Raw genomic sequence first — 13,233 nt, 5'->3', positions numbered from 1 at the left:
CCTGCTCAGTTCCTCCAGCATTTTGTGTGTTACAGTGTGCTAACAGCCACTTCGGCCACGTTCAGCAGTAGGAGCGGATGGGCGGGGGGGTGAAGTGATGGCAGCAGGTTTGCTCCTTCACTTTTGTATATCTAGAGACACAGTGACAGCCCAGCGAGCCCACACCGCCAGGTTACACCCTCGTGGCCAATACGCGGGGGGAAACCCGCGTGGTCACGGGGAGAATGTACAAGCTCCTTGCCGACAGCGGTGGGAATCGAACCTGGCTCGCTGGCGCTGTACTAGTGTTGTGCTGCCCAAAATGTACTCAGAGAAATCTCTGATCTGTTCCTGCCCTAGGAATTCGGAAACAGTGACGTACTTCTGGAAGAACTGGAATATTCCTGTCCATAAGTGGTGCACCAGGTGAGAGCAGCTTCCTGTGCTCCCGACCCGCCAGGACTTTGTCTGCCAGGAAGTCAGCTGTGACTCAGGAAAGCTTTCTAGTGTGGGAGAGAATGCTCCCAGGGGTTTACAAAGGTAAAAGCAAAATGACCATAAGACACAGGAGCAGAATTAGGCCATTTGGCCCATCGAGTCTGCTCTGCTATTCCATCATGGCTGATCTTTTACCCCTCTCAACCCCATTCTCCTGCTTTCTCCCATAACCCTTGATGCCCTGACTAATCAAGAACCTGTCAGCCTCCATTTTAAATATATTCAATGATTTGGCCTGCATAGCCATCTCTGGCAATGAATACCACAGATTCAGCACCCGCTGGCCAGAGGATACTCAGAGGTCTTTCAGCAGAACCAGGCTGTGTCTGTTTACTCCTCCCTCGACTCTGATGACAAGGGAGGTGGAGGTGGGATGGTGAATTGGTTAATTATGAAATCTCATCATGTAGAACACAGCACAGAAACAGGCCCTTCGACCCACGATATCTGTGCTGACCAAACTAAGCTGACCCCATCTGCCCATTCTCCATGATCCATATTCTCCATTTCCTCAGGGCCATATATCTGAATAAGTACTTCTTCATTGTCACCATCATATCTGCTTCTACCACCTCCTCTAGGCACCTACCACTCTGTGCAATAAAACAGAATTGCCATGTAAAAATCCTTTAAACTTCTCTTCCCTTAAATTTATGTCTCCTTGTATTTGATGTTTTCATTCCAAGGTATTTTTACTCTGGGGGAAAAAGGACCTGACATTCCACTCTATCTCTGACTCTCGTAATTGTATAAACCTCGGTCAGATCTCCCTTCAGCTCCTCTGCTCCAGAGAAAACAGCCCAAGTCTGTCCGACCTCATAACTAAGATCTCAGTGGTCTCTGGTGATGAAAGATGGTATTTAGAAATAGGAACTGAAGGCAAAATACAGTGTTAGTGGCAGGATCCTTAACAGTGTGGAGGAACAGAAAATCTTAGGGTCCACGTCCATAGATCCCTCCAAGATGCTACACAAGTTGATAGGATGGTTAAGAAAGCAGATGGTGTATTATTCTTTGTTAGTCAAGGGATTGAGTTCAAAAGCCATGAGGTAATATTTCAGCTGTATAAAAACCCTGGTTAGACCACACTTGAACTATTGTGTTCAGTTCTGGTTACCTCATAGAAAGGATATGGAAGCTTTAGAGAAGGTGCGGAGATTTACCAGGATGCTGCCTGGATTGGAGAGCATGTCTCGTGAGGTAAGGCTGAACGAGCTCGGGCTTTTCTTTTTGAAGTGAAGGATGACAGAGGTGTATAAGCCCTGGAGGAACGCTGTTTCACTTGGCTCTATTCCTGGGTATTTATGAATGATTGAATGACAATTAGTTCAGAACAAGTTCAAGATGGTAAGAAGCATTGATAGAGTGGACAGCTAGAGACTTTTTCCTAGGGTGGAACTAATACAGGAAGCATAACTAAGGTGATTGGAGGAAAAAAATAGGAGGGAATGTCAGAGGTAAGTTTTTTTAAGCACAGAGAGTGGTGAGTACATAGAACGCCATGCCATGTTGGTAGTAGAGGTCATAACATTAGGGACATTTATGACCCTCTTAGATAGAGACATGGAGGCTATGTAGGAGGGAAGGGTTAGCTTGATCTTGGAGTAAGTTAAAAGGTCGGCACAGCATCGTGGGCCAAAGGGCCTGTACTGTGCTGCAGTGTTCTGTGAAAAGGTGGGTCCTGTGTATGATTCATTGGTAGCAGATAAATGCAGACGTCAGTGCAGCACAGCATCATCGGTGTTGTCTAATACAGAGGTGAAGCAGAGAGCCACGTTTCTAGTCCTTTCAAAATGAACGTTAACGTTCCATTTGCCTTCCTCAGCACCGACTCAACCTGCAAATTAACATTTCGGGAATCCTGCAAGAGCACCTCACATTTTTATAATTTCTGTCCATTTAGAAAATAGTCTATGCTTTTACTACTTCTATCAAAGTGCATGACCGTACAATAGCCGATCTGTATCCCATCTGCCATTTCGCTGGTCCTTCTCATAATCTGTCTGCTCTTTCTACTGTCTCCCTGCTTCCTCAACACTATTTGCCCCTTCACCTATCTCCATATCATCTACAAACTTGGCCACAAAGCCATCATTCCTGTCATTCAAATCATTGACATATAACGTAAAAAGAATCAGTTCTAACACGGAGCCCTGTGGAACATCTCTAGTCACCAGCAGCCAACCAGAAGATGCTCCCTTTATTCCCACCCTTGGTCTCCTGCCAATCAGTGAGACACTTCACGTACTTAGGATCTTTTCAATGATTTCTGATTCATCTTATTTTCATTATGGATGTCTAGTCCCAATACACCCACATCCCCCACCAGGAAGGCCTCAAAGCTCTCATTTTCTTCCTGGACACCAGACCCAACCAGTTCCCCTCCACCACCACTCTCCTCCGAACGATGGAACTTGTCCTCACTCTCAATAATTTCTCCTTTGGCTCCTCCACTTCCTTCAAACAAAAGATGTAACCATGGGCAGTTGCGTTGGGTCCCAGCTATGCCTGACTGTTTGTCGGCTACATGGAACAGTTTATGTTCCAAGCTTGCGCCAGTGACTCCTGCACTTTTCCTATGCTACATTGACTGCATTGGTGCTGCATCCGTGCAAAGCTTGTCGGCTTCATCAACTTTGCCTCCAACTTCCGCCCTGCCCTCAAATTTACCTGGTCCACTTCTGACACCTCCTTCCCCTGTCTCGACCTCACTGCCTCTGTCTCTGGAGACAGCTCATCTACTGATAAATTGTCACAGCTACCCGGACTATACTTCTTCCCACCCTGTTCCTCCGTCTCCATTGCATCTGCTCTCAGGATGGGGCTTTTCATTCTAGAGCAAAGGAGATGTCCTCCACACTGTCCTCACCCACATCTCTTCCATTTCACACCGTCGCCCCCATTCTCCCATCACCTCACCAGGAATAGGGTTCCTCCTGTCCTCACCTACCTCTGCATCCGGTAATAATTCTCTGTAAGCTCCATTACAGTATCTCCAACGGGATCCCACCACCAAGTACATCTTTCCCTCTCTAACTTTCTGCTTTCCACCAGGATTGCTCCCTACATGACTCCCTTGACTGTCCATCCCTCCCCTCTGATCTCCCTCCTGGTACTTCCTTGCAAGCGTAACAAGTGCTACACCTGCCCCTACACCTCCTCCCTCACAACCATTTCTTCCAGGTGAAGCAACATTTCACCCGAGAGTCTGTTGGGTCATCTTCTGTGTTTGGTGCTCCCGGTGTGGCCTCCTGCACATCAGTGAGACCCAGTGTAGATTGGGAGACCACTTTGAGCACCCACATTACCTCCACCAGAAAAAGCAGGATCTCCCAGTGACCATCCATTATAATTCCACTTCCCATTCCCATTCCGACATGTCAGTGGCTGCCTCTACTGTCACGATGAGGCCACACTCAGGTTGGTTGAAGAAACAACACCTTGTATTCCAACCTGTTGGCACGAATGTTCTTTTTCTTGAACTTCTGGTAATGTCCTCCCCTCCCCACCACCTCAACATTCACCATTCCCATTTTCTCTCTCACCTTATCTCCTCGCCTGCCCACCACCTCCTTCCGGTCTCTACTCCCCTCCCTTTCTTTCATGGCCTTCTGTCCTTTCCTATCAGATTTCCCCCTTCTCCAGCCCTGTACCTCTTTCAGTGTTTGACTTCCTAGCTCTTTATCTCACCCCATTTCCTCTCCACCTATCACTTATTACCATGTACTACTTCCTCTCTTCCCTCCACCTCCTTCCTCTGACTTCTCATCTTTTTATCCTGTTTTGCTGAAACATCAACTCTTTACCTTTTTCCATGGATGCTGCCTGACCTGCTGAGTTCACCATTTTGCGTGTGTTGCTTAGGTTTCCAGCATAAGACAAACAGAATTAGGCCTTTTGGCCCATCGAGTCTACTCCGCCATCTTTGTTTTTCCTGCTCAGCCCCACTCCCCGGCTTTCTCCCCATAACCTTTGATGCCATGTCCAATCAAGAACCTATCAATCTCTGCCTTAAGTACACCCAACGACCTTGCCTCCACAGCTGCATGTGGTAATAAATTCCACAATTACACCACCCTCTGGCTTAGGAAATTTCTCCACATCTGTTTTGAATGGACACCTCTCTAAAACTGAGGCTGTGCTCTCTTGGTCTAGACTCCCCCACCATGGGAAACATCATTTCCACACCTACTCTGATATCACTGACATATCTCCAAAATATTTTTGTTTCATGCCAGCAGTATAGTGCAATACATAATAAGTTACAACAGGAAATACAAAAATAATTTGTGCAAAAAGTGAGGCAGAGTTTGTGGGGGTCAGTGTGCACATGGTCTTTTCCCAGGGTGAGGAATGTACAACCAGAGGCCACAGGTTTCAGGCAAGAGGCAGGAGATTGAGTGGGGACCTGACGGGCAGCTTTCTCACTCTCTGTGTTCAGTATATGGAACAAGCTGCCAGGAAAAGCAGATGAAGCAGGGAAATTAACGACATTTAAAAGGTGCTTTGGGCATCATCATTATGTGCTGTGCCATATGACATGAGCAATTGTGGTCTCCATGAGCATGATTGTTTTTGGCAGATTTTCCTGCAGAAGTGGTTCCTTTTTGCCTTCTGGCAGTGCCTTCATAAGACAGGTGAAGCCAGCCATTATCAAAGCTCTTTACAGATTGTCTGTCTGGTGTCGGTGGTCACATAACCAACACTTTGTGATCTGCACCAGCTGCTCGTACGACTGTCCACCACCTGCTTCCGTGGCTTCACGTGACCCTGACCAGGGGCTAAGCAGTTGCTACGCCATGTCTAAGGGTGGCCTGCAGGCCAGCGGAGGGTACGAGCACCTTACACCTCCTTTGGCAGAGACGTATCCCCTCCCCTCCACCCTGGACGGGTACATGGATAGGACAGGTTGAGAGGGATATGGGCCATATTTGACCAGATGGGGCATCTTGGTCAGCAGGAACTAGATGGGCTGATGGGCCTCTTTCCCTGCTGTGTAATTTGATAACAAGGCGGGCTCTGTACTGTAGATCTCTAAAGACCTTCAATAGCATTTGTGATCTCAGCACCTCCCACAGGATCCGCTCAGATATCTGTTGGCTACATTTGCAGATGAGTAACTGAATCATGTCTGCTGATTATCCCCGCAGACACTTCTACAAGCCCATGCTGAAGCAGGGGGTGGACAAGCGAATGGCTCAGACAGCAGTCTTCCTCGCTTCAGCTTTCTTCCATGAGGTCGGTTCATTAAATGTTAACGATTTACCACAGTAGCATAGTGGTTAGTGGGACTAGTACAGCTGGGGATGTCCGAGTTGGGAGTTCAATCCTGACATCCTCTATAAGGAGTCTCTGTATGTCTTCCCCATGGAACGCAGTGCTCGGGTTTCCTCCCACAATCCAAAGGTGTACCAGGGAGGTTAATTGTCCCGTGATTAGGTTGAAGTTAAATCGAGGTTATTGGGGGTTGCTAGGCACTGTATCTCTAAATACTAATAAATAAATATAAAAAATTTGTGACATGTACATCAAAACATCCAGTGAAATGCATTGTTTGTGTCAATGACCAACACTGTCCAAGGGTGGAATGGGGGCAGCCCACTAATGTCAGCAGGCTTGCAGTGCCAATGTAGCATGCCCACAACTCACCGACCCTGATCGGGGTGGAAGCCCACACAGTCACGGGAAAAATGTACAAAGTCCTTATGGATATTGTGGGAATTGAACCCTCATTGGTGGTTGCTGGTGCTGTATCGCATTGCACTGACCACAACACTACACCACGGTGACTTGTCTGTGGGAGGTGGGATGGTGCATCCGCAGGTGGATGTAGAGATCCTGCAGGGGACAGCAAGAGGCAAGGCCATGTCAGATGGAATGTTAAGAAACAGAGAAGTGAGTATTTTTAAAAATGTTGAGATGAAAGGGGGTTATTCTGCTCTGCATTCACTGGGCTCTCTTCCTTCTTTAGTACTTGGTCAGCGTCCCTCTGAAGATGTTCCGGCTCTGGGCATTCATGGGCATGATGGCACAGGTGAGTGACTGTGCCACCCTGGGCCTCTCCGAGGGGATGCGGTGGTAGAGGGTGTGCAAATTGGTGTTGTGGATAGCGAGGAAGGGCATCCAAGATGACGACAGAGGCTTTGCCCTTCAATAGGACCAACCAGGGTAGATCTTACACAGTGAACGATAGGGCACTGAGGACTGTGAGCAAAGGGATCTGGGTCCATAAATCATTGAAAGCAGTATCACAGGTAGATAGAATTGTAAAGAAAGCTTTTAGAGCATTGGCCTTCATAAATCAGTGTGTTGAGTACAAGAGGTGGGATGTGATGTGATGGTGAAGTTTGTGAAAGACATTGGTGAGGCCTGAGCTGTAGGGGAAGGCTGAATAGGTTAGGACTTTATGCCTTGGAACATAGAAGACTCGGGGAGGATTTGATACTTTACAAAATTCTGAGGGGTATAGACAGGATAAATACAAGCATGTTTTCTCCACTGAGGTTGGGTGAGACCACAACTAGAAGTCAAGGGTGAAAGGTGAGGAGTTTGAGGGGAACACGAGGGGAAACTACTTCACTCAGAGGGTGGTGAGGTGTGGAATGAACTGCCGGCACAAGTGGTACATGTGAGCTCGATTTCAACGTTTCAGAGAGTTTGGATAGATACATGGGTATGGAGGGCTATGCTGAGGGTGCTGGTCGATGGCAGTTTAAATGGTTTTGGCATGGACTAAATGTTTCTGTGCTGTACTTCTCTACAACTCTTGTCAATCAGTTGGGAAGGTGGAGCATGGAATTTAATCCCAACAAGTGCAGTTAGACAAGACATTTGGAGTATGGTGTGCAGTTTCAGTCACCGTGCTAGTGGACAGATGCCAGAACCCCGAGGAGGTTTGTGAGGCAGTTGCCAGGACTCGAGGGACTGAGCTACAGTGAGAGCTTGAACAGCTTGGGACATCTTTCATTGGAGGGTGGGAATGTGATCCTATAGAGGTGTATAAAATCATGAGGGGCAGCAACAGAATGAATGTGCACAGAGTGTTGGTGAATCGAGAGGTTTAAAGTGAGGGGGGGGAGATTTAATTGGAACCTGAGGGACAGCTACTTCCCCCAGAGACCAGGCTACCAGAGGGAGTGCGAGGCAGGCAGACTAACAACATTTAAAAACACATGGACAGGGAGACGCATAGGAGAGTTTAAGATGGATAAAGGGCAAACATAGGCAAAAGGGACTGGTTTGGTTGTACATCTGGGATAGCATGAACCAGTTGGGCTGAAGGGCCTGTTTCTATGCTGTGTGCCTCTAAGGACAGGGTGATGGAATTTGGGAAGTCAGATGGGGGTAGAACATAAAGAGTATACGGTAAATAGTTAATGAACATAGAGACTTGAGGGTTGAAGATCAGTGGTACTGTGACTTGATGGGATGCTGAAGAAGCCACCCTTTGTACCCATTAAATACGTGTCGTTGGATTATGTGGGGGGGGGGTGTGTTAGATCCTCAGAGAGGGATGGGGATGGTATCCCTTCCCTCACCGAGGTAGTATTTGGGTGCCATAGTATTGCATAGCAGCACAACACTATTACAGCCCAGGGTGTCGGAGTTCAGATTCAATTCTGGCATCCTTTGTCAGCAAGTTTGCACGTTCTTTCCAGTGTGTGCAAAGGTTTCCTCCCATAGTCCATTGTAAATTGTCCCGTGACTCGGCCAGGGTTGTATCAGTGTGTAGCTGGGCTGTGTAAATTGTCCCGTGACTCGGCCAGGGTTGTATCAGTGTGTAGCTGGGCTGTGTAAATTGTCCCGTGACTCGGCCAGGGTTGTATCAGTGTGTAGCTGGGCTGTGTAAATTGTCCCGTGACTCGGCCAGGGTTGTATCAGTGTGTAGCTGGGCTGTGTAAATTGTCCCGTGACTCGGCCAGGGTTGTATCAGTGTGTAGCTGGGCTGTGTAAATTGTCCCGTGACTCGGCCAGGGTTGTATCAGTGTGTAGCTGGGCTGTGTAAATTGTCCCGTGACTCGGCCAGGGTTGTATCAGTGTGTAGCTGGGCTGTGTAAATTGTCCCGTGACTCGGCCAGGGTTGAATCAGTGTGTAGCTGGGCTGTGTAAATTGTCCCGTGACTCGGCCAGGGTTGTATCAGTGTGTAGCTGGGCTGTGTAAATTGTCCCGTGACTCGGCCAGGGTTGTATCAGTGTGTACCTGGGCTGTGTAAATTGTCCCGTGACTCGGCCAGGGTTGTATCAGTGTGTAGCTGGGCTGTGTAAATTGTCCCGTGATTAGGCCAGGGTTGTATCAGTGTGCAGCTGGGCTGTGTAAATTGTCCCGTGACTCGGCCAGGGTTGTATCAGTGTGTAGCTGGGCTGTGTAAATTGTCCCGTGACTCGGCCAGGGTTGTATCAGTGTGTAGCTGGGCTGTGTAAATTGTCCCGTGACTCGGCCAGGGTTGAATCAGTGTGTAGCTGGGCTGTGTAAATTGTCCCGTGACTCGGCCAGGGTTGTATCAGTGTGTAGCTGGGCTGTGTAAATTATCCCGTGACTCGGCCAGGGTTGTATCAGTGTGTAGCTGGGCTGTGTAAATTGTCCCGTGACTCGGCCAGGGTTGTATCAGTGTGCAGCTGGGCTGTGTAAATTGTCCCGTGACTCGGCCAGGGTTGTATCAGTGTGTAGCTGGGCTGTGTAAATTGTCCCGTGACTCGGCCATGGTTGTATCAGTGTGTAGCTGGGCTGTGTAAATTGACCCCTGACTCGGCCAGGGTTGTATCAGTGTGTAGCTGGGCTGTGTAAATTGTCCTGTGACTCGGCCAGGGTTGTATCAGTGTGTAGCTGGGCTGTGTAAATTGTCCTGTGACTCGGCCAGGGTTGAATCAGTGTGTAGCTGGGCTGTGTAAATTGTCCCGTGACTCGGCCAGGGTTGTATCAGTGTGTAGCTGGGCTGTGTAAATTGTCCCGTGATTAGGCCAGGGTTGTATCAGTGTGTAGCTGGGCTGTGTAAATTGTCCCGTGACTCGGCCAGGGTTGTATCAGTGTGTAGCTGGGCTGTGTAAATTGTCCCGTGACTCGGCCAGGGTTGTATCAGTGTGTAGCTGGGCTGTGTAAATTGTCCCGTGACTCGGCCAGGGTTGTATCAGTGTGTAGCTGGGCTGTGTAAATTGTCCCGTGACTCGGCCAGGGTTGTATCAGTGTGCAGCTGGGCTGTGTAAATTGTCCCGTGACTCGGCCAGAGTTGTATCAGTGTGTAGCTGGGCTGTGTAAATTGTCCCGTGACTCGGCCAGGGTTGTATCAGTGTGTAGCTGGGCTGTGTAAATTGTCCCGTGACTCGGCCAGGGTTGTATCAGTGTGTAGCTGGGCTGTGTAAATTGTCCCGTGACTCGGCCAGGGTTGTATCAGTGTGTAGCTGGGCTGTGTAAATTGTCCCGTGACTCGGCCAGGGTTGTATCAGTGTGTAGCTGGGCTGTGTAAATTGTCCCGTGACTCGGCCAGGGTTGTATCAGTGTGTAGCTGGGCTGTGTAAATTGTCCCGTGACTCGGCCAGGGTTGTATCAGTGTGTAGCTGGGCTGTGTAAATTGTCCCGTGATTAGGCCAGGGTTGTATCAGTGTGCAGCTGGGCTGTGTAAATTGTCCCGTGACTCGGCCAGGGTTGTATCAGTGTGTAGCTGGGCTGTGTAAATTGTCCCGTGACTCGGCCAGGGTTGTATCAGTGTGTAGCTGGGCTGTGTAAATTGTCCCGTGACTCGGCCAGGGTTGTATCAGTGTGTAGCTGGGCTGTGTAAATTGTCCCGTGACTCGGCCAGGGTTGAATCAGTGTGTAGCTGGGCTGTGTAAATTGTCCCGTGACTCGGCCAGGGTTGTATCAGTGTGTAGCTGGGCTGTGTAAATTGTCCCGTGACTCGGCCAGGGTTGTATCAGTGTGCAGCTGGGCTGTGTAAATTGTCCCGTGACTCGGCCAGGGTTGTATCAGTGTGTAGCTGGGCTGTGTAAATTGTCCCGTGACTCGGCCAGGGTTGTATCAGTGTGTAGCTGGGCTGTGTAAATTGTCCCGTGACTCGGCCAGGGTTGTATCAGTGTGTAGCTGGGCTGTGTAAATTGTCCCGTGACTCGGCCAGGGTTGTATCAGTGTGTAGCTGGGCTGTGTAAATTGTCCCGTGACTCGGCCAGGGTTGTATCAGTGTGCAGCTGGGCTGTGTAAATTGTCCTGTGACTCGGCCAGGGTTGAATCAGTGTGTAGCTGGGCTGTGTAAATTGTCCCGTGACTCGGCCAGGGTTGAATCAGTGTGTAGCTGGGCTGTGTAAATTGTCCCGTGACTCGGCCAGGGTTGTATCAGTGTGTAGCTGGGCTGTGTAAATTGTCCCGTGACTCGGCCAGGGTTGTATCAGTGTGCAGCTGGGCTGTGTAAATTGTCCCGTGACTCGGCCAGGGTTGTATCAGTGTGTAGCTGGGCTGTGTAAATTGTCCCGTGACTCGGCCAGGGTTGTATCAGTGTGTAGCTGGGCTGTGTAAATTGTCCCGTGACTCGGCCATGGTTGTATCAGTGTGCAGCTGGGCTGTGTAAATTGTCCCGTGACTCGGCCAGGGTTGTATCAGTGTGTAGCTGGGCTGTGTAAATTGTCCCGTGACTCGGCCAGGGTTGTATCAGTGTGTAGCTGGGCTGTGTAAATTGTCCCGTGACTCGGCCAGGGTTGTATCAGTGTGTAGCTGGGCTGTGTAAATTGTCCCGTGACTCGGCCAGGGTTGTATCAGTGTGTAGCTGGGCTGTGTAAATTGTCCCGTGACTCGGCCAGGGTTGTATCAGTGTGCAGCTGGGCTGTGTAAATTGTCCTGTGACTCGGCCAGGGTTGAATCAGTGTGTAGCTGGGCTGTGTAAATTGTCCCGTGACTCGGCCAGGGTTGAATCAGTGTGTAGCTGGGCTGTGTAAATTGTCCCGTGACTCGGCCAGGGTTGTATCAGTGTGTAGCTGGGCTGTGTAAATTGTCCCGTGACTCGGCCAGGGTTGTATCAGTGTGCAGCTGGGCTGTGTAAATTGTCCCGTGACTCGGCCAGGGTTGTATCAGTGTGTAGCTGGGCTGTGTAAATTGTCCCGTGACTCGGCCAGGGTTGTATCAGTGTGTAGCTGGGCTGTGTAAATTGTCCCGTGACTCGGCCAGGGTTGTATCAGTGTGTAGCTGGGCTGTGTAAATTGTCCCGTGACTCGGCCATGGTTGAATCAGTGTGTAGCTGGGCTGTGTAAATTGTCCCGTGACTCGGCCAGGGTTGTATCAGTGTGTAGCTGGGCTGTGTAAATTGTCCCGTGACTCGGCCAGGGTTGAATCAGTGTGTAGCTGGGCTGTGTAAATTGTCCCGTGACTCGGCCAGGGTTGTATCAGTGTGTAGCTGGGCTGTGTAAATTGTCCCGTGACTCGGCCAGGGTTGTATCAGTGTGTAGCTGGGCTGTGTAAATTGTCCCGTGACTCGGCCAGGGTTGAATCAGTGTGTAGCTGGGCTGTGTAAATTGTCCCGTGACTCGGCCAGGGTTGTATCAGTGTGTAGCTGGGCTGTGTAAATTGTCCCGTGATTAGGCCAGGGTTGTATCAGTGTGCAGCTGGGCTGTGTAAATTGTCCCGTGACTCGGCCAGGGTTGTATCAGTGTGTAGCTGGGCTGTGTAAATTGTCCCGTGACTCGGCCAGGGTTGTATCAGTGTGTAGCTGGGCTGTGTAAATTGTCCCGTGACTCGGCCAGGGTTGTATCAGTGTGTAGCTGGGCTGTGTAAATTGTCCCGTGACTCGGCCAGGGTTGAATCAGTGTGTAGCTGGGCTGTGTAAATTGTCCCGTGACTCGGCCAGGGTTGTATCAGTGTGTAGCTGGGCTGTGTAAATTGTCCCGTGACTCGGCCAGGGTTGTATCAGTGTGTAGCTGGGCTGTGTAAATTGTCCCGTGACTCGGCCAGGGTTGTATCAGTGTGCAGCTGGGCTGTGTAAATTGTCCCGTGACTCGGCCAGGGTTGTATCAGTGTGTAGCTGGGCTGTGTAAATTGTCCCGTGACTCGGCCATGGTTGTATCAGTGCGTAGCTGTGCTGTGTAAATTGTCCCGTGACTCGGCCAGGGTTGAATCAGTGCGTAGCTGGGCTGTGTAAATTGTCCCGTGACTCGGCCAGGGTTGTATCAGTGTGTAGCTGGGCTGTGTAAATTGTCCCGTGACTCGGCCAGGGTTGTATCAGTGTGTAGCTGGGCTGTGTAAATTGTCCCGTGACTCGGCCAGGGTTGTATCAGTGTGTAGCTGGGCTGTGTAAATTGTCCCGTGACTCGGCCAGGGTTGTATCAGTGTGTAGCTGGGCTGTGTAAATTGTCCCGTGACTCGGCCAGGGTTGTATCAGTGTGTAGCTGGGCTGTGTAAATTGTCCCGTGACTCGGCCAGGGTTGTATCAGTGTGTAGCTGGGCTGTGTAAATTGTCACGTGACTCGGCCAGGGTTGTATCAGTGTGTAGCTGGGCTGTGTAAATTGTCCCGTGACTCGGCCAGGGTTGTATCAGTGTGTAGCTGGGCTGTGTAAATTGTCCCGTGACTCGGCCAAGGTTGAATCAGTGTGTAGCTGGGCTGTGTAAATTGTCCCGTGACTCGGCCAGGGTTGTATCAGTGTGTAGCTGGGCTGTGTAAATTGTCCCGTGACTCGGCCAGGGTTGTATCAGTGTGTAGCTGGGCTGTGTAAATTGTCCCGTGACTCGGCCAGGGTTGTATCAGTGTGTAGCTGGGCTGTGTAAATTGTCCCGTGACTCGGCC

At 49.9% G+C, this 13,233-nt stretch overlaps 1 protein-coding gene across 1 annotated transcript in view; it reads left to right on the top strand.

The window, feature by feature from the left end:
• The window catches only part of dgat1a (diacylglycerol O-acyltransferase 1a), a 132,580-nt gene that overhangs the window by 113,274 nt on the left and 6,073 nt on the right, over nucleotides 1-13,233 (top strand). Inside the window, exons 14-16 of the mRNA XM_059971631.1 lie at nucleotides 340-405; nucleotides 5,628-5,715; nucleotides 6,449-6,511. Coding sequence (XP_059827614.1) covers nucleotides 340-405; nucleotides 5,628-5,715; nucleotides 6,449-6,511 — 217 coding nt within the window. The remainder of the gene's footprint in view (nucleotides 1-339; nucleotides 406-5,627; nucleotides 5,716-6,448; nucleotides 6,512-13,233) is intronic.

The sequence above is a fragment of the Hypanus sabinus genome, chromosome 6 (assembly GCF_030144855.1).
Source record: "Hypanus sabinus isolate sHypSab1 chromosome 6, sHypSab1.hap1, whole genome shotgun sequence".
Classification (NCBI taxonomy): Eukaryota; Metazoa; Chordata; class Chondrichthyes; order Myliobatiformes; family Dasyatidae; genus Hypanus; species Hypanus sabinus.
The sequence above is the reverse complement of the archived record's forward strand: the minus strand, read 5'-3'. Positions and strand labels throughout refer to the sequence as shown.